At 41.5% G+C, this 21,080-nt stretch overlaps 1 protein-coding gene across 2 annotated transcripts in view; it reads right to left on the minus strand.

Moving 5' to 3' along the window:
• LOC148041375 (amino-terminal region of chorein) overlaps window positions 1–21,080 on the minus strand; it is a 91,817-nt gene that overhangs the window by 47,376 nt on the left and 23,361 nt on the right. For both annotated transcript variants that reach the window (XM_087679120.1, XM_087679127.1), the window contains exons 3-4: window positions 4,221–4,330; window positions 4,025–4,079 (exon numbers count right to left, since the gene is read on the minus strand). In XM_087679120.1, the coding sequence (XP_087535246.1) occupies window positions 4,025–4,079; window positions 4,221–4,330 (165 nt within the window). The remainder of the gene's footprint in view (window positions 1–4,024; window positions 4,080–4,220; window positions 4,331–21,080) is intronic.

The following is a 21,080-nucleotide window of genomic DNA, read 5'->3' on the forward strand; positions in this document are numbered from 1 at the left end:
AGCAATGACCCGTATAGTTTTGTAGAGTAGTTCGAGCAGGTCTATGAGGCTAATAATCTCACGGATCTTGCCCAACACTCGCAAGCTTTCGACCTATGCTTAGGCCACAAAGGACTTCAACACCAGTTTTGGACAATGGTGAATGCAATGACTTCAATACCCTCAAGAGTCTCTTCATCAAGAGGTTCTCTGAGACAATATACTTTGACAACCTCATAGTTAGATTGATGAATGTCAAGCAAAAGGACAAGGAGCATATTCGAGACTACGTCACCCATGCACAAAGTCTTTTCAAGAGAATCCTAGCCGACCGCAGAGAGACCTAGCGAACCAGCGGTCTCCGCCGTGTTCATAAGTGGAATCCGAAGTGAAGAGCTTTACAAGGCCTTGGTGAGCAACTCAACCCTACAAAGGAACGTGTTAGCTAGGGTTGCACACACAAGATGCCTTGCCCCATCAACACGGCCTTTGCTATATGCGAGGTGCCAATGTGTAAGCTAGAGTGAAGCTAGTCTTGAAGCTATGCCTTGAAGGGGGAGTGACCCATGACTTGTTTAAAGATTGCAGTCTCCTTTAGTTCCTTGTTAGTAGCATTGACTGATTGGAGCTGTTTCTCAGTGAGGACAACATGCATTCAGCATCCAACCAAAGGTTTCCATTGTGTGTGCTTGCTCGAGGACCTTCTAGGTGGGCTGTTGGGGGCAATTAAGGGAATGCTATTGCTGAAACTATCCTTCCTTCTTGGAGAGGGTTGTGGTAATGACCTAATTAATCAACAATTACAGCATGTAATTATATCACATAAACTGAAATTGAAGGGAAAGCGTCAATTGACCGCCTCATATACCCCATCTCAAAATGGTATGGCTAAGCACGTGGACAGAATGATTCAAGAGCAATTCCATAGTATACTTAGCCAAGCAAGCTCACCGCAGCACTTTTGGGCTAAGGCAATTACTATTGCCATACATTTAATTAATCGATCCCCATGCATTGCTCTTGACTATCAGGTTACAGAGGAGATATGGTCTAGAAAACCTCCATCATATGTTCATTTGCGCGTCTTTGGTTGTGAGACTTTCTGCAATGTTCCCAAGGACATGTTCAATAAGCTAGAGCCTAAGTCCTTGAAATGCAGCTTTTTTTATTATAGGGATGCAGGTGAGATGGGATATTGCCTATGGGATCCACAAGCTCGGAAAGTCATTCATAGCTATGATATTGTTTTCCATAAAGAGAAAATGTAGGAGTAACTTGAGTAGATCATTGAGGTATGCAAGGTGATATTTCAAGAGAAGCCTCTTGTTACTATATAGCCAGTTAGACAACCTGCAACAGCTAATGCTCCAATGGCCCATGACCATAATGTTAGATAGGATGTACAGGCCCTATAGCCTGTTTTGAGGCAGTCTACTAGAGATAGATGTCAACCTTATCAGTTTGCACCCTCCATGGATTATGTTATGGTAACAAATGTTGGTGAACCTCTTACCTATAATAAGGCCATACACAGAGGTGATACTCACTCTTGGAAGAGAGCCATACAATTAGAGTATGACTCACTGCAAATAAATCACACATGGAATTTAGTTCATTTGCCTAATGGAAAGCATGCTTTACCATGAAAGGGGTGCACAAGTTAAAGAGTATCCTTGGACACCCCAAGCTAGCCTACGAGGCCAAATTGGTTGCTAAGGGTTTTAAGCAGGAGCATGGTATTAACTTCGATGAAGTCTTCTCTCCTGTAGTCAAGATGACTACCCTACGCTTGGTTTTGGCTTTGGTCGTGCAGCTAGATATGGACCTCTATCAGATGGATGTCAAGACAGCTTTCTTACATGGAAACTTGCATGATGAGATATATATACAACAACCTAAGGACTTTGGACAAAAAGGCAGAAAACACCTAATGTGCAAGTTGAGAAAGAGCCTTTATGGCCTTAAGCGGACACCTGGGGAATGATACCACAAGTTTGATGCTTTCATGCATCACAGGAATCTACCCGTAGTGATACGCATCCGTATTTATACACAAAGAAGACTCGTAATGGCAACCTTATGATTTTGATACTCTATGTGGATGATATATTGATTGCTGGGAGCGCTCATGATGATTTGGATGCCTTGAAAAGTCAACCCAAGAGGAGCTTTCAAATGAAAGACATGGGATAGGCCTCACATATCCTTGGGATGCACATCACACGTGATCACTCTAAAGGGGCTCCTTTACTTGTCGCAGAAGGAGTACATCCAAAAGGTTCTTGAGTAGTTTTATATGCAGGATGTGGCTGTCCTTTTCCTTCTTGTGAAAAGTTTAGTCAAGCTGATTGTCCACAGTTTGATGAGCAAAAGGCTGAGATGGCCAAGATCCCTTATGCATCCGCAATTGACACTTTAATGTATGCTATGATAGTCACTTGTCCTGACATAGCATTTGCAGTGGGAATTGTGGTACACTATATGGCTACACCTGGTAGGGCGGCTTTGGGATGCCGTGAAGGGTATCATGAAGTACCTTACGGGCACTGCAAATATGTGCATATATTTTGATAGCCAATGTTGAGAAACCACTTCTTCAGTTTACATGCTTCATTTAGGGTTTCACACTTACAGTCCCAAAAAGGACTGATGTCCACATTTTTTGCCACTTTTTCAGTGGGTGCCCACATAGTGGTGTGCCACCCTAGATAGCTTATGCCTATAAATAGGCAGTCCCTTCATTCATTCTTCACTACTTTCTTCATTCACCACCACCCTCTTCAATCATTCTTTACTGTGTTCTTGTGCATGATTCAGTGCATCATCACCATGTTCTTATGTTTTTGAGTTTCTCTTCTCTCTCAATGTTTGTCGTATACACACTGTGTTTCTCCCCACAAATCCTACTGTCTCTCTGGTCTCTTTGTCATTTTCTTGATAGCCAGGATACAGGAATCATAGGATACACTAACTCTGATTATGATATGTAAACAATAGGAAGTCCATCTCTAGCTATGTCTTCACCTTTGTTGGAGATACTGTTTTTTTTATGTCCAGGGTGCAGAAATGCACGGCCCTATCTACTACAAAGGTAGAGTATATTGCAACCACTGAGGCTTGCAAGAAGGCTCTTTGGTTAGGCCGTCTAGTCGCAAACCTTGGTGTTATTGATGTAGTCCCTACACTGCATTCGGATGCTATGAGTTCTATTCAATTGGCCAAGAATCCGGTCTTTTGTGCAAAGACAAAGCACAATTGAGGTGCACTATCATTTCATCAGGAAGGTGGTAGAGGACAAGTCTGTTGAGCTTGTCAAGATCCCAACTGTGAAATCCTGCAAATATCCTTACTAAAAGTCTCTCAGCAGAGCGTTTTGCCTTTCTTAGGAAGTTGATGGGTGTTGGATGAGATGACATCTTTCCTCATCCTATTATACTTTTTGTACATTTGTACTTTGTCACTTTTTTCTTATTCTCTCCTCACTAAGGGCACATTCTCCTTTAAGTAGAAGGTTATTGGAGATAAAGACGCCTATGTCTACACTGCCTATGCATTCACTACATTGACAATATCCGCACACTTGTACACTACAAGTGGTGGGCGCCCATCAATGTCACTTCATTATTTATTCTTTCAATGACTAATAGAACAAGGGAGGTCAGTCACACATTGTGACTCTTGGAGTTTCCACATCGTGAGTCTCTCTCTCTTGCTCTCTTACTCCATCCACCATAGCTCACACCTCAGGTGCTTCCACTTGCTTGAGCTCTCAATTGGACTTCTGTAGATGAGGCACAAGAGCTAGTCGGCAACTCCCTAGTCATATCCTTGAAGGGAATCATCTACTCTATAACACTCACGTCATCGCATGGAAGTGGAAGTAAGCCAGAAACACTTGAACAAGTGTAAAGATGGTCAAACTATGCCTAAAAGTTGCAAATCTACCGCATAAATCATAAGAGATTACACGAGAATGATGCTGTAAGACTTGTCAATTGAAAGGTTTGGCCTTTGATCAAAAATCCAGAAACACTAGAAAACTGACCTTATCAGCGAATCCATAGCTGCTGCTTTTTGATATTACTGAAGCTCCCTGTGACCTGCAAATTATCCCATAGTTACATTACAACTGACATCTAACAAAAGCTAAATTCCTGTCTATGAAGCTGCTGATGAAAATTGTATCAAGAAACAGGAACCTTTTGTTTCACTTGCAAAAACCAATTTTCTACTTATCTTACGTGTTGCATTGCAATTCTGTGTCAGAGCCAGATTTCTCCACCAGCACAAGATCTAATTTGTCAATTTCTACTACAAGAGGTTCTATTTGAACATTTGCAAATGGTGGTACCTGAGTTAGTGAAAGCCAAGATTAGATTGAATCTATAACCATCCAATGCAAAACACACGAATTTCCATGACCAAACAAAATAATAGCACCACAGTTGAAGCAAAAACCTTTTAAACTCTCAAATAAAGCCCCACAATGATCTAGCCACAAAAGTTAAAAGAGCTTGCCTAGGTATTGAAAGGACACTTGGATTTTCCAAAAGTGGTCAATCACATACAAGGGACCAGACTTGCACATTGTTTCTATGCTTTAATTCCATTTGTTCAGAAATAGCTAGAATTAACCAAGCAAGAACTCTGAATACGTCACCAGCATGTGAATTTTCTATAATTTTCTCTCACTAAATCTTCATTTCAACAATCACAAGTAACTCTACACATGGCGGGCATGATGGACATTGCATTACAATGAAGGTCATGGATTAAACCTCGGAACATTTACTTTCTCAGGGTTCATGTGAAAATTTGCCAAAGTTTGGGCAACAACACATTGATTTTATACTAGATTGTCCAGTAGGAGTGGAGATAATTGCAGTAGTCTACTGGGGTTTCTTAGGAGGAAGAACCTAGGCCTTGGTATGACACTCCTTATCCACATGGCCCAATCTCTAACAATGTGTGCAAAACCTATTTTTCTTAAGGAGTTGTTGCCGGATAGGTTTTGTTTCTTTGGTTACATTAGAGGAAGGGGTGTTAGCCTTGTTTGGGCTTGCCTTCACATCTTGTGGGTCCCTGCCACCGCTAGTTTTTCCTTGCAAAGAAAATGCAACTAGACCCCTCTCTGAATTCGAGTATATGGAGGATTTCTTGTGGACTTGATCGTGCAGCCTTGCTAACACCAGAACTAACACTCAAACTCATAGAAGGTCAACATTCGAGACAATGAGATAATGTGCTGAATGAAATGGAAGTATTTTTCAAGAATCTCATTCAAAAAAGAACGTAACCTGATCATCATCTAACTTCAAAGAGCCAATAGTGGCAAACTCAATGAGTAACCGCCGATATTCAGTCAACTTGGATTTCAGATCATCCCCTTTCTTAATGAAAAACTCGTGAAGCTAAAAATTGAGATTTATACATCATGTGCAATCTTGCACCACATAGCAGTCAATGAGATGACTCCAACACTCAAATACAAGGGGAAATGTTGTAACTGAGAGTGAAACTCGAGAAGCAATCCTTGCATTAATTCAACATTGGTTGTGGCATTGCGGGCTCTCCATTAACGGGTGCGATCAGAGTGAGCTAATCGAGGGTCCACCATAGGCTCTAGACCAATGACAAGGTCCCAAAGTCCTTGAGATTCAAGCACTTGTTGCATGAAGTTCGACCAAGTGGTAAAATTCCACCCGTTAAAACACGTCTTATCCATGAAGGCATTCTTTGCTGTTGCAACAAGAATGATAGTGCTAGGAGACAGATAAGGTGTGTAATGGGGGTAGGGTGGATAGGGAGGGAGAATGGAGTACACTTGGGAATGAACCTCAAAGTGCCCACCATGCATGTGGGGAACTGTACACAGTGGATCCATTTGTGGACGTGGTCTGATTGGGCATAGGCATCATAGAAACAGGAAATGGATGGAATGGACCCCTAGTACGCCGAAACACCGTCCCCACACGAATCCATCACGAACTGCGTCCCCAAACTGTGAAACATTCCTTGTCCGAAACGAGACAGGAAACACCACGTGGCATGTCACTTACCCTCCTGCCCCTGTGTCTAGTTTCACTCCTGCCTACTCGTTTCGCTCCACCTCCAATCCCCGTCCAGCGTCCAGTCTGCTGCTCCCATCCGGTCTACTCCTACCCGCCTGCAACTGCTCCCAGTCCGGTTTGCTCCTCCCATTGCTCCCGATCTACTCCCGTCCGCCTGCAGTTGCCAGCACAATCATGAGGACATGTATTTTTGAAACCTCACTTAACATATGGATTAATCTTTAATCACATGATTAAGTAAATGTTGCACATGTGAGCTGCAATTGCGGTTAAAGTAAATTTACGAGCCCAAGATCCGAAGAAATCACAAGATGTCAAAGGCAAAAGTTGTTATAAGTTATGCCACACAGGTGGTGGTATCTGGTGTCAGTTGTTGGCCTAGGTCATCCATTTGGTCATAAGTGTCAGTTGTGACACTAGAGAAGTCGCGTTTAATGGTACCTAACGCCAATCTGATGGTCAAAGATGACACAGAGACACTCGGGAAAGGAAGTTATCTAGCCAATTTAATTATTGGCTAGTCTGATTATTTTTCAGAGCATCGAAATAATTATTAGATTAATTTTCAGTATTTAAAGGCTGAAAATTAATATTTAGTTATGAAAAATGTTGAAAAAACCATTTGGGAAGGCTGCCACTTGTCAAAAATGCCATGCAAGACTGAAAAACGTCTTTAGAGGTTGGAGAGAGACATTTTTATAAATTCAACCTGCAAGAGTAGAGGAAGGGAAGGCTGCTAGTCTAATTTGCAACCATTGGAGGACCTTCTGAGACTGCCAAGGGCAGGAGAAGACCAATCAACAGTAGGAGACAACATTTACAAGCTATTGAGATAGGGCAACAGCAATAAATGACTGATTTTCCTCAGTTCTTTGCATCTACAAGCTGTTGTGGCAGGGCAGCAGCTACATTTGACTGATTTTCAGTCATTCTTCGCGACAAAACTTTGAATTTTCTCTCTCTATAGCTTTCTCTCTCATCTCCCAACCATTTCATAGCCTTGCTTCGAAGATCTCAGCATTTGGACCCTTGGAAGTTGAGAAATTGCAGATTTCTCTGCTGTAAACCCTAATTTACAGTAGAAATTAGGGTTTAGCAACAGCCTCGAGAAGCGTGCCAGAAATTGGAAGCTCCAAGACTTGGATTTTTCAGGGCTGAAGGTGAATTTCAACTAAATTCAAGTGGAGGACTAGCTAGCCATTGAATTTGGGGCATTTCCATCATCTATGAAGTCGATGAAGGCCAATTAAGTGCCTGAATCAAGGGGCAAAATAGATTGAAGACTTGCTAGTCACTTTGGATAGCAAGGGGAGTTTTGATTGCAAAGGGAATCGGGAGAATCCCATTGTAAATCAACTTCTTCTTTAATAAAGCTAAAGAAATACCAAAATGGGCACCAATTTTGGAGCCAATCGGGTGTGCATTGTCCAAGATCAGTAGGTAAATTTGTATTTTCAGATTTGCATTGATTGTTTACTGCTATAATTAAGTTGTAATCAAGGATTTACCACCCATCCACGGAAGAAAGGCTGGTTACATGGTTCCATTGCCGAGATACCATCAAATGCTTTGAATTGGTGGGCCTGTGGTACTTGATTACAACTTGGGACTGTTGCATTATTGCTGAAATTGTTCTCAGCAGTGAATTACAACAAGCATGTCTTCACATGGTGATATGGGATCAAGTGGAGAGGATGGATCACTCCTTGGTCAATCACGTGGTGAAGGGGGGAATGCAATGACTGATGATGGGCATGGTTCTCAGCATGGACAGCATGCTGAAAATGTGGGAAATGACCCAAATGTTGGCACTTCAATGCATAAAGAGGCTGATGACTAGCAAGGGGCTGAAAATTTTGATGATAGCTTCAAGGATCGAATGCGTACAGCAGAAATCTTTTTGCTGAATTGGCAAAGGATCCCCAGTTTACTACATCCTTGAATGCCCCAAAGAAGGACAGCAAAGGCAAAGAGAAGAAGACACCTTCTATAGCTTCAGGACAGCCAAGAACCGAAGGAAATGCCTAAGCCTTCTTTAGAAGAGCCCAAAATGCCTGATGAGCACAAACAGTTGGTGTCCATGGGGTAGCAAGTGCAAATGCATGGCCAACTTGGTAGTGCCAATCCATGGGAACATGGGCAGCAAGGCAATTATGCACATGCAAGCATGGGACAGCAAGGATACTTTGGTGGTGGTACCATTTTTCATACTACGGTTGGACAAGCACCACATATGGGAATGTATGGCACAAATCCCTATGGTATACAGCAGCCAATGCATGGCTCACAACACCCAATGTATCCGAGTAATGCAAGTGGAATGCCTAATCCCATGTATTGCAGCATAGGCATGATACCTAGGGCACGAAGCGGGCCATATTATGTATCAGCACCCCCAGGGACTGTTGGAGCACGAGGATTTGGTGTCGGTCATGTAGGTGCTTCAGATAGTGCTAGTTTTTATGCAAATACAGCCAATGCACCCTTTTTGCAACAACCCATTTATGATAACTTAACTTCCATAGGTCCACCGAAGCACTATGATGAAGGTGGCAAAAGCGTGAAGTTTGAGCCTTTCAATGGTGCACAAGATAGGCTGAAAGCACTTGTTTTTATTCAGCAGTTTGATGCAGCCTATTCTGGAGGCAACTTCACAAAGGCATCTAAGATACACAAGGCAGCCACATTTTTTAAGGGAAATGCATTGCAATGGTAGACTACACTTCTTATTCAATGGAAGTCACCTACCACTTGGGTCTAGTTCAAGCAAGTGTTTGCTTCAAATTGGTTGACAAGTACCTTTGAAGTAGACATTGTGACAACTTGGAATTAGTTGAATTCCAAAGATTGCAAGAACTTGGATCAGTATAATAAGAAGTTTTGGAATGCATTGTTGCCAGTTACTCTTTATCCCACAGTACCCCTCCATGAGCAGGTGGAGAAGTATATTTGTGGTTTGCCAAAGCGTATTCGGGATTTTTGCTTTAAGTCCACTGTTTCCAACATGTCTCAGTCTATAGAAACTAGTACTACAGCCGACACATTGTTGCATGGAAAGGATGCAGGATTCCACAATGATGATGCAAAGTCACATGTCAAAGAGGCAAAGGCTGAGGAAAAGGATGGTTAATGGCATATGTGCATTGATTATCGTGCTCTGAACAAGATCACAATAAAGAACCGCTTTCCGATTCCTCGGATCAATGATGTTATGGATAGATTGCAAGGGGCAACCATATTTAGCCATATAGATTCGAAAAGTGGGTATCACCAGATACACATTAGACCAGAAGATATGCCTAACATAGCTTTTAGGACATCTTTTGGATTGTATGAGTTTCTTGTTATGCCTTTTGGACTTACAAATGCTCCTGCCACTTTTAATCGCATGATGGATCGTATCTTCAAGCCACATAGAGGATTTGTGGACACTTTCTTTGATGACATGATTGTCTACTCAAAGAACGAGGCAAAGTATAGAAGACACTTGGATATTGTGTTCAATGAACTGCGTGACCATAGGCTGGTTATCAATGACAAGAAAAGTGAATTCTTCTTGCATGAAATCCACTTTTTGGGGCATATTGTATCGGTTGATGGTATTCGCACGGACCCTGCAAAGGTTGAAGCAATACGATCATGACCACCTTTGAGGAATGTGCATGAGATCCACACAGCTTCTTGGGTTTATGTTCTTACTACAAGAAGTATGTACGTGGGTTTGCTGAAATTGCATCTCCATTGCATTCCCTGCAAAAGAAGGATGTGCCATTTAGATAGACAGTTGTGGAAATTTCAGCATTTGAAAAGTTGAAGGAAAAGATGACTTCAGATCCTGTGCTTCTGTTGCCCGATCTAAGGAAGTCATTCATAATTCAATGTGATGCATGTGGTAACAGCATTGGGGCTGTTCTTATGCAAGACGGCCGAGTTGTGGCTTATGAGAACCGAATTCTCCACAGTGCAAAAAAGAATTTGCAGGTCTATGAGAAAGAGCTCTTGGTCGTAATTCATGCACTGTCTACGTGGAAACATTATTTGTTGGGGGTTGATTTTACAATGCACACAGACCATCAAACTTTGAGGTACTTTTTGATTCATACAAAGTTGTCAAAGAAGCATATGAGATGGGCAAATTTTCTCTCTATGTTTCATTTTCAGATTGTACATATTGATGGTAAAAAGAATGTTGTGGCTAATGCACTATCACGTAAGCCACAAATTTCAATTGCCAGCATGGTTTATCACACTAAGTTGGATGCCATGAAAGAGCAATATGTTGTTGATTCGGACTTTGCTAATGTTTATGATCAGCTTTGCAATGGCCAAAGGCATGAACACTTTGTGCTAAGAGATGGATTTCTGATGATGCATGGACAACTATGTGTCACAAAGCAATTAAGGCCTAGAGTTACCACTGAAAGTCATGTTGCTCCATATGTAGGACACAGCGGTATTGATGCCACGGTCAAGGCAGTGGAGCATTTCTTTTATTGGCCAGCTTTGAGACATGATGTAGAATTGTTTGTTAAGACATGCATCGTATGCCAGAAGGTAAAGCATGATAGGCAAAAGATGCCGGGTCTATTACAGCCCTTGCCTATTCCAGATAAGCCTTGGCAGAGCATTGCAATAGACTTTATTTTTGAGCTTTTTAAGACACCTACAGGGGAATGATAGAATATGAACTATCATTTGCATGTTTAGCAAACAAGCCCATTTCATTCCGGTGAGGAAGAAAATAAAGGCTGATCATATAACACGATTGTTTTTGCAGCACATCTTTAAGTATCATGATATGCCAGAGTTGATCATCAATGATCGAGACCCCCAAATGACCAATTTATTTTGGAAGGGCTTGTTTGAGAATATGGGTACCACGCTGAAATTCTCATCATCCTTCCATCCGCAGACAGATGGCCAGTCTAAGGAAGCAAATTCCACAATGTTAGATCTTTTGAGGTGCTATGTTTCAAACCACAAGACATAGTGGGAGCAGTATTAGCCCTTGGTTGAGTTTGCTTACAATAACAAAGTGCATAGTTCTATGGGCAAAGCTCCATTTGAAGTTGTTGAGGGTGGCAAGAAGATACCACCTATTCTACAAACAAAGGATAAGTTCTTTGAGGCTGATCGTTATGTGGAAAACTTGGATGTAGCCTATGCAAAGATAAAATATACACTTCAGACATCGCAAGAAAAGTAAAAGAGGATGGCTGATCGCCACACACGTGCTTTGCAATTTGCAGAGGGGGATTATGTATTGCTGCGTTTTGAAAAGGCAAGATTGAAAAAGATGAAAGGAAGAGAAAGATTGTATCCGAAGTTGAGTATGAGATACTATGGGCCCTTCCAGGTGTTGGAGAAGATCAGTGATGTTGCATATCAACTGAAATTACCTCCACATTGGTGGATACACAATGCCTTTCATGTCAATTTGTTGAAGCCTTTTCATGGTGATGTGCCAGAGGATATGTCTGCCGAAATTCAGCCTGAGGTTGAGAAGCTAGATGAGATTTTGGTACCTGAGCAAAGTTTCGCACATAGGAAAGAAAGGTCAAAGGTAAAGTTTCCAGGAAATACTTTGTGAAATTTCAAAATTATTCACCAATGGATGCCAAATAGATGGAAAATGATGACTTGGCAGACTATCCTCAGTTGTTGTTACTTTACCTAGATGCCTTTCAGTTAGAGCCAACTTTAGGGTTCCGTCACGTTCAACAGAGCAAGGGTCTGGAGTATTGCCTGATGCTCAAGGGAGAGGTAGCACTTCCCCTCCTCTAGTTATGAATAACTCTAGTATGTACTAAATCTCAGATGTATTCAGCATGCATCCAAGGTACTGCACTGACAGTATGTTTGCCATGAGATCACTACTTAGTGTACTAGATGTATGCAGATGAGTATGAGGTTCACCTAGGCACTGGAACTATACTTTTGCATCCGCTTATGATCAATTTAGCACGAATTTTGCCTCAATTTTGAGACAAAAATTCTGATCAGTTTCAGCTTAGTTTTTTATCAGCTTGAGAACCGTTTATGGTCACTTTTTGGATCAATTGTGCATCAGTTTTTGCACCGATTGCTAGTCAGGTTTTGCAATGAGTTTGTGATCAGTCTGGGGTCACATTTGCAGCAATTTGTGATCAGTTCTCAAATCATTAACTAATCAGTTTATAATCAGATTATGCTCAGTTTTCAATGGTTTACATCTAGTTCCATGGACAACAGCATATGTTATAATGCCATTGATGTTTTAGCCATGGTTTATGCTTGGTTTTCACTATACTATGGTTTGATTTTGCCAGACGAGTTGAGCTCATGAGAAATGGACATGTCACATGATAATTTGGCAATGTTTTTGAGATTTTTTGTGAGTCTAATGCTATGTTATGTTGGCTGGTAATTTTCAGCATATGTTGGGCATAGGAATGGTTGAACAACAGTGCACAATGTTGAATTGACTATGATGCCCTATGGAAATTCTAGTGTAGTACTTTGTTTTCGATGCATTCGATGGTGCAATTGAGGACGATTGCAAGGATTTCAAGGGGAAGGGCTATCATGAGGACATGTATTTTTGAAACCTTACTTAACATGTGGATTAATTTTTAATCACATGATTGAGTAAATGTTGAATATGTGAGGTGCAACTAGGGTTAAAGTAAATTTACAAACCCGGGACCCGAAGAAATCACAAGATGTCAAAGGCAAAAGTTGTTATAAGTTATGCCGCACAGGTGGTGGTATCTGGTGCCAATTGTTGGCCTAAGCCATCCATTTGGCCATAAGTGCCAGTTGGTGACACTAGAGAAGTCACATTTAATGGTACCTAACGCCAATTTGATGGTCAAAGATGGCGCACAAACACCCAGGAATGGAAGTTGCCTGGCCAATTTAATTATTGGCTAGTCAGATTACTTTTCAGGGCACCGAAATAATTATTAGATTAATTTTCAATATTTAAAGACTGAAAATAAATATTTAATTATGATAAATGCTGAAAAAACCATTTGGGAAGGTTGCCACTTGTCAAAAATGCCCATGCAAGACTGAAAAACGTCTTTAGAGGCTAGACAGAGGCATTTTTATAAATTCAGCCTGCAAGAGAGAGGAAGGGGAGGCTACTGGTCTAATTTGCAGCCATTGGAGAGCCTTCTGAGGCTGCCAAGGGCAGGAAAAGACCAATCAACAGTAGGAGACAGCATTTACAAGCTATTAAGACAGGGCAACAGCTGTAAATGACTGATTTTCCTCAGTTCTTTGCATCTACAAGCTGTTGTGGTAGAGCAACAACTGCATTTGACTAATTTTCATTCATTCTTCGCGACAAAACTTTGAATTTTCTCTCTCTACAAATTTTTCTCTAATCTCCCAACCATTTCACAACCTTGCTCTAAAGATCTTAGCATTTGGACCCTTGGAGGCTGAGAAATTGCAGATTTCTCTGCTGTAAACCCTAGTAGAAAACCCTTCCATGCAAATGGGTTTACAAGATGAAGGTCACTTCTAGTTCCTCACCAAAGTACAAAGCAAGATTGGTTGCAAAGGGGTACAAGCGGGAGCATGGAATTGACTTTGATGAGATTTTCTCTCCTGTAGTCATTGAGAACCATTTTGGGCTTGGTTGCAGTTGAGGATATGGAGCTCATACAGATGGATGTAAAGACTGCGTTTCATGGTGATCTGCATGAAGACATATATATATGCAGCAGCCTGAAGGGTTTGTTGAACAAGGGAAGGAAAAAATGGTATGTAAACTCAAAAGGAGTTTGTATGGGCTGAAACAAGCACCAAGAGAATGGTATCATAAGTTTGATACATAAATGCAGTCCCAAGGCTTTCATAGAAGTCAAGTGCATCACTGCTTGTACACCAAGAAGGCAGCAGATGGCAGCCTGATTATCTTGGTTTTGTATATTGATGACATGCTAATTGCTAGCAGGGATACTCATGCCTTGGATTCATTGAAGCAAAGTCTTTATGGCAGCTTTGACATGAAGGATCTTGGTGATGCAAATCACATTTTTGGCATGCGAATACTCAGAGAAAGATCGAACGGCTTACTCTATCTATCTCAGCAAGAGTATATCTCCAAAGTTTTGCAGCATTTCAATATGGAGGGGGAGAAAACAATTGGGGTTCTATTGCCTCCATATGTGAAACTCAGTGCAGAGGACAGCCCTACATATGATGATGAGAAGGCTGAAATGGCCAAGATACCATATGCTTCAGCTGTTGGTAGTTTGATGTATGCTATGGTTGCTACAATGGGAGTGGTTAGCAGATACATGGCAACCCCTAGCAAGAAGCATTGGGATGCAGTGAAAGGTATTATGAGATACCTCAAAGGCACAAAGGAGTTGTGCTTCTGCTTTGGAAAGCAAAAGGCATCTGTTGTTGGCTTTACAGATGCAGACTATGCTGGTCATGCGGACTGCAGGAAGTCCACTTCTGGGTATGTGTTTACTTTCACAAGAGGAGCAGTCTCTTGGATCTCCAGGCTACAAAAGTGTGTTGCATTGTCTACTACAAAGGCAAAGTATGTAGCTGTGCAAGGAGGCTTTACCGCTTTCACATCCAGTGGGAGAGCTTGGCATCACAGAGTTACCTGTTCTCCATTGTGATAGTCAGAGTGCTATCATGCTAGCACGGAATCCTGTCTTTCATGCAAAGACCAAGTACATACAGGTGAAGTACCACTTCATTAGAGATGTACTTGACAGCAAGAGCATTGAGCTTGTCAAAGTGCATACAGATGATAATCCTGCAGACCTTCTCACGAAGGGTCTTCCAGCAGAGCAGTTTGCTCATTATCGACACATGATGAGAGTTGGATAGATATATTTATTTTAGCTTTGTACATACCTAGACTTAGCTGATTCTTTTCTTCTCTTAGGGCACATTGCCTTTAGGTGAGAGGTTGTTGGAAATAAAGGGACATCGTGCCTTTTATATATGCACGGGTGTAAACACACCCTTAGCACATTGTACTTTCATACATATATCTATCTAAAAACCTAAAGTGGTACACTCGTCATTGTATCTACAAACGTGCTCACTCTCCACTCTGCTCTCTTGCACTCTCTCTGTCTCTCACTACGCATAACGACTGTCTGCCTCGATCTTCATGCCTAATCGATTCCTACAACCTCTAGCTTTACTTGCCTCAAAATCTCCACTAGGTTGTAGGTCTTTCTTCCCCTTAAGCTTTGTGATGCTTTATACTTTCACATTGCTACAATTCCAACTTAACTAATATGCAACATTGCATCCAATTGACTAGCCCCTCATGTGTACCTAACATGCTAGGATGCATAAGGAAACATTATTGTTTGCATACTTTGGACCATTTGCAATGTGACTGTGGATGGGAATTTGTATACTACCAACAATACCAATATACATTTTCCCATACATTGCATGCATTACTAGCTGCATTTTTCCTCATGACCAACACTATACAGAGTATTTGCATAACCAACATTAATACCATGAGTCCCAAACACAGTGAACTCCACATATGCATTGCCAAACTTGCCACTTTGTATCCCAACATCATGCCAACATTGTTATATATAGGATTATGCATATCACCAGCCATATCCAGATACATTGGACACTAGTGCCACCACCAAAGTAACCTGGCTGCTCCATAATTGCATGCATGCCCTGCTATCCAAAAAACATTGGATTGACACTTCTAAGTTGGCCTTACATATGCATCAATTGCCCCACTAGCATCATTTGCTTATGTACACTACCCATGTTTGGAAAATCATATTGTTGTATTAGCTCTTCCTTTGGTGAATCTTGCTGTCTCGAAGCCCTTGAAGAAGACTTTCTCTTCTTGCCTTTGTTGCCCTTCTTAAGGGATTCAAAAAGTACATGAGCTAAGGATAATTTGCCAATTGCACAAACATTTTAGCTACTGTCATCAACTGATCTTTAAAATGGTGATCAAATTCTTCTTACTCTTGCTGGTCATCAGCTTCTACAGGCCTAGAAGGACCCACATTTTGGTCTAAACTAACATTATCAGCTTTTTGTCCATGCACTGCGTGTCTTGTCTAAGAACAGGCATTGCCTTTTCCCCAACACTTCGTGAATTTTCAGATTGAAAGGCATCATCCCTACTTGATCCCATCTCACTATCCGAAAAAAATCTTGCTGTAATGCTCAGCTGAATACAATTTCAGCACTAGAGCAAAGTTTCTGATCTTCAATCAGATACCTAAGGCCCACCAATTCGAGGAATTGATGATATACCGATGATGGAACCATGAAACCAACCTTCCTTCTCGGATAGGGTGGTAAATAACCTGATTTAACACTAATTACAACAAGCATAAAATTCACATAAACTGAAAATACAAATATTACCACTTTAATCTTGGACATTGGACACCTTGTTGGCCCCAAAATTGGTGCCCCTTGCAGTATTTCTTTATCTTACATTGCAAATGAAAGGACTACAACTGAGATCCTCCGATCTCCTCCGCTAATCCAAATGCCTCTTGCTATCAAAAGTGACCAGCAAGCCTCCAAACCAATTTGTCCCTTGGTTTGCTTGGTATTGATCTTTACCCTACTCCTTGAAAGAAAAATTCAGCCCCAAATCAAATACTGGTTGGCTAGCCTCTTGAATCTCCCTAAAATTCCTCAATTTCAGATGTTAGAATTCAAGTCTTAGGCCCTCAATTCTAAGCACACATCCCAAGGTGGCCTAGAAAATACTAAGATAACTTGAGACATGACTGGGGAATGAGAGAGAATGTTGTAGAGGGAGAAATTTCAAAGTTTCATCACGAGAAACACTGAAAAGCTACTACTGCCCTGATCAAACAGCCATGGAAGTTGTCACCTACAGCTTAGGACCATCAGAAAAACTATTGTCCACTCCTGCATGCTATCATCTGCACCAGAAGGACCTTGGGCTGTTGTCACCTGCTCCTAGAGGAGCTCCAAACTGTTGTCACATGCTGTAGGGCTGATCCCTAGTGACTACAAATCACATCAACAGCCTCTCCTTATCTCTAACAGCCTCTTTCTCTCTTGCAATGGCTAGAATAAACTTCCACCAGCCCCTAAAGACGTTTTTCCACTTGCATGGGCAAGTTTAACGAAGTGGCAGCCTTCTAGTCCCATTATTAAATTATTTTTAAATTTTTAAATTAATTTTTCAGCTTATTAAATTAATTTTTAAAATATTAATAATTATTCTAGTGCTCAAGAATTAATTTCACCATCAATAATTAAATTGCCTAGACCAATTTATCTTCCAAGTATCCTTGAGCAGTTATTGACCCTTAGACGTGCATTAATTAATTAATCAATGCCTAGTCTCTAATGTCACCATTGACATTAGTAGCCAATAAATTGGTCTAGGCCTAAATCTGACACCGAGTACTATCTAATACCTGTCAAGCATAGCTTATTACAACTTTTTTCTTTGACACCCACTACATCCTCTGGGTCCTTGGCCTGTTACCATGAAATAACTGCCATGTGCATCACATGTGCTAAACAACCTTGCACATTTCATTAATAATTTAATCAAATGTTATCAGCAAGACTAAAGCATCTCAAATTTTCACATCCCTTGATAGTTCCAGCTTAGGCTTGTGTGTTAGCTTTATTTATCCTCGTGTGTGAACACACATTATTGTGTAAAAGTGTGTGTTTGGGTGTAAATACCTTTTACACCACTCACGATGTCTATGTATTCAGACCCTATCACTTGTACTTTCACCTCACCTATTATTACCAATCTATCTTTCAATTTGTGTGTAGTTGCAAGAGTCTCTCTCTCTCTCTCTCTCTCTCTCTCTCTCTCTCTCTCTCTCTCCATATGGAGTTCCATCTACCATGGCTTGTTGGTCACACATAAGCTCGATATCCAACACTATGTGAAGGGGGCTTGTGCTACTTCTAAGTCGAATGTATCTAGCATGAGCTGTCATGATGGCATGGCATGACAAGCGGGCATCTATGCATTGATTTGGGCCTATACAATCTTGAAACTTATAATCTACCCGTCTCTAAAACCTGGAAGTTGGACTTGTTAAAGACATTGTGAAAATGGACCATTGACTCAAAGACTTGGTGTATCTGAAGGCTCATCATAAGGCATAAAGCAAGAAGTCCCCTTTGGTTTTAATAATATTTTGGATTGCATATCTTGGCTACTTTCTTGATCTTTTTTGAAGATTGTGACAATTGATGAGGCTAGAGCACTAAAGACTAAAGGAAGGTCTTAGCAATCTAGTTAGCTCATGTGTGAGTCTAGGAGTGTGCAGTAGTTTGCCAGGCATTTTAGTGTTATTTAGGTGTTTTTAATTTGTCATTATGGCGATCATTTGGCCATTTATTACTGGCCAACCAGCATTAAATGCTGGCCAACTTAATCACTTTATTGGCATTATTTTGTCCTATATATTCAGGCTCCTCCTCCACAATTCATTCATTCACCACTTGCAGATTCCAACGCAAGGTTCTCTTGGAGAGAGGGAGCCGGTGCCAGTGCCCACACAGCCAGTGACTCACTGTTATACATGACTACCTCATGTTTGGTATATGGACTCCATTTCCCGAGCACATCTCTGAGTTCTCCTTTGCAATGCTCTTGTGTTTTCTCTTTTCTCTCTCTTTTGTCTTGTGTTCAGCGTTTTATTTCAGCATTCTTCTATGCTTTCATTGTTGCATCTGTCAAAAATAACAAGTATGCTCTGATACCATGTCAAAAGTAAGGAACAATAGACGGGATGAATTGTAGAACCTGACTCCACCTCGGGAGAGAAGCCACTAACTCCATAACTCCATGCTAGAAAGAATTCGAAGGCCTTGTCACCAAGTCGCGGTTGAACCTCCAAGGCCCCAATCTAGGCGGTCTCTAAAGATCCTAGGTATCAGGAGGAGAAATGACTACTCAAGGATAGCCATCCCAAAATAGTAAATGGTGGGTGACGAACTTCATGATGAGGAGGTGTCCCTCCTAAGGGTGGAGGTACAGGAGCGCCCTCTGAAGCCGAACAAGTAGAAGCCCCCTTTGAGGGCAAAGAGAGTATAGCCCCCTCTAAAGCCCCCTCCACGAGAGAGAGAGGGAATCTAAAAACTCATGGATCACAAACTCAGAATCATCTCATGACGAAGGAAGCACCGCCGGTTGTGCCGAAGAAGGTATCTGGGGTATCGAAGATATCAAAGAACACCCACAGGTGGCCTCTCAAACCTAAGTAGTCGAGGGTGGGGAAAAGGGAGGCTCAGGCTAAGCCAAGGGTGGGCAACAGTCATTGTCTCTCAGTGGAGCGTACTGTGGAGCCGAAGTAATGTATGGCGAAGTCTCCTTACTGGGCTCACGGTACATATTTCAAGAATACTTGCCATGGGGATAGTCGCATCAAGAAAAGCTACCTTGTAAAGAAGGTATGTGGGGTATCGAAGATATCAAAGAACACCCAAAGATGGGCTCTCGAACCTAAATAGTTGAGGGTGGGGAAAAGGGATGGTCTGGCTAAGCCAAGGGTGGGCAATAGTCATTGTCTCTTAGTGGAGCGTACTGCAGAGTCGAAGTAATGTATGGAGAAGTCTCATTACTGGGCTCACTGTACATATTTCAAGAATACTTGCCATGGAGGTAGTTGCATCAAGAACAGCTACCTTGTAAAGATATTCAATTAGTTTTATAGATACACTTTCTAACGTTCCATCACATTGGAGAATGCTACCACATTGGCCAAATCTCTTAGGTAAGAAATTCAAGCATGTAATAATCTCTACTACATGTGAACTCTATTTAGTGTTGTTTGTGCTATGTTTCGATTGTACTCTCTCTCTACTTCTCTTCTTTGCTTTATTTTCTCTTCCTATCCTCTCCAAATGGCTCCCTCGTGTTGTTCCACTGACAACAAGCTTCATAGCCTTGATTATCTAATATGAAGTGCTATTATGAAGGCATGATTTGTGCAGAAGCAATCATGGTACATTGTTTTTGGAGCTATTGAGAATCCTGAGCGCCCCACTCCTCTTCCAACTGATTTGACGAGGACAACCACGAGGAAGCTATGCTCACATGGAATTCCAATGATGCACGTACATATTTTACTCTTCTCCGTTGTCTCTCTAAAGAAGTTCTTTCGGTGGTCACCTCCTGCAAGGCTACTTCAACGATATGGACGAAGCTTCAAATGTTGTACGAGACTCGCTCAACTATGTGTGCAGTTGCCCTCTATGGACAGCTCCAGCAGATAAAGTTAGAGCCAAAGGATACTATCCAATCATTCTTGCTTCGTGTTACACAGGTACAAGATTAGGTTCATCATATGCAATCCACCCTTCTAGAGGCTCATATTATGGGGACTATCCTCTACAAGCTCCCTCTAGAGTTTGATGGAGTAGCCAGTGCTTTGCAAGCACAAACACCACCAACACTAGTGAGCTTTACACATATGTCCTCGATGTTGCTTGAGCATGAGGCATCTTCGCGGTTACAAGGGAGGCTTCCATCTCAGTATAGTGGCTCCAATGAGGCATTTGTAACATTAGAGAAGAGACATGAAGAAGAAGTCAAATGCCCAATGTTATCACTGTGGTAAGAGAATCCATTTGCACAAGGATTGCAGATTAGTCATCCCCTAGACTAGCATTTCTCATGTTACCATTGGTGCAGTCAGTTCTCTCAGAGGTACGCTTGGAGGGCATTATTCATTGTTCCTATCAGTTTGTGGGCATTTCCAACAATTGCAATGTATGGGCACTTTTCTGGCAGGCGACTATGCCACATGGTCAACACAGATTATTTTATGCATTTATGATACTGTCGGCTGGTTGCTAATCAGGTCGGCCAGCTTTTTGCTAGCCACCTGCATTATTTTATTGTATTTATTTCCTCCTATTTAGGCCTACTTGGCAACCTACCCCACTCACTTGCTTTTTAGGTGTTGGTGGGAGAGATACGGCTCAAGGAGATACGTCAACAACCCCTGCATATCTGCCCTCTTCATTTCGGCATTCATTGACTGCATATTTTTG

Source organism: Lygodium microphyllum, chromosome 1, assembly GCF_053477565.2.
Source record: "Lygodium microphyllum isolate KBCC chromosome 1, Lygodium_microphyllum_v1.1.10, whole genome shotgun sequence".
NCBI classification, from domain to species: domain Eukaryota; kingdom Viridiplantae; phylum Streptophyta; class Polypodiopsida; order Schizaeales; family Lygodiaceae; genus Lygodium; species Lygodium microphyllum.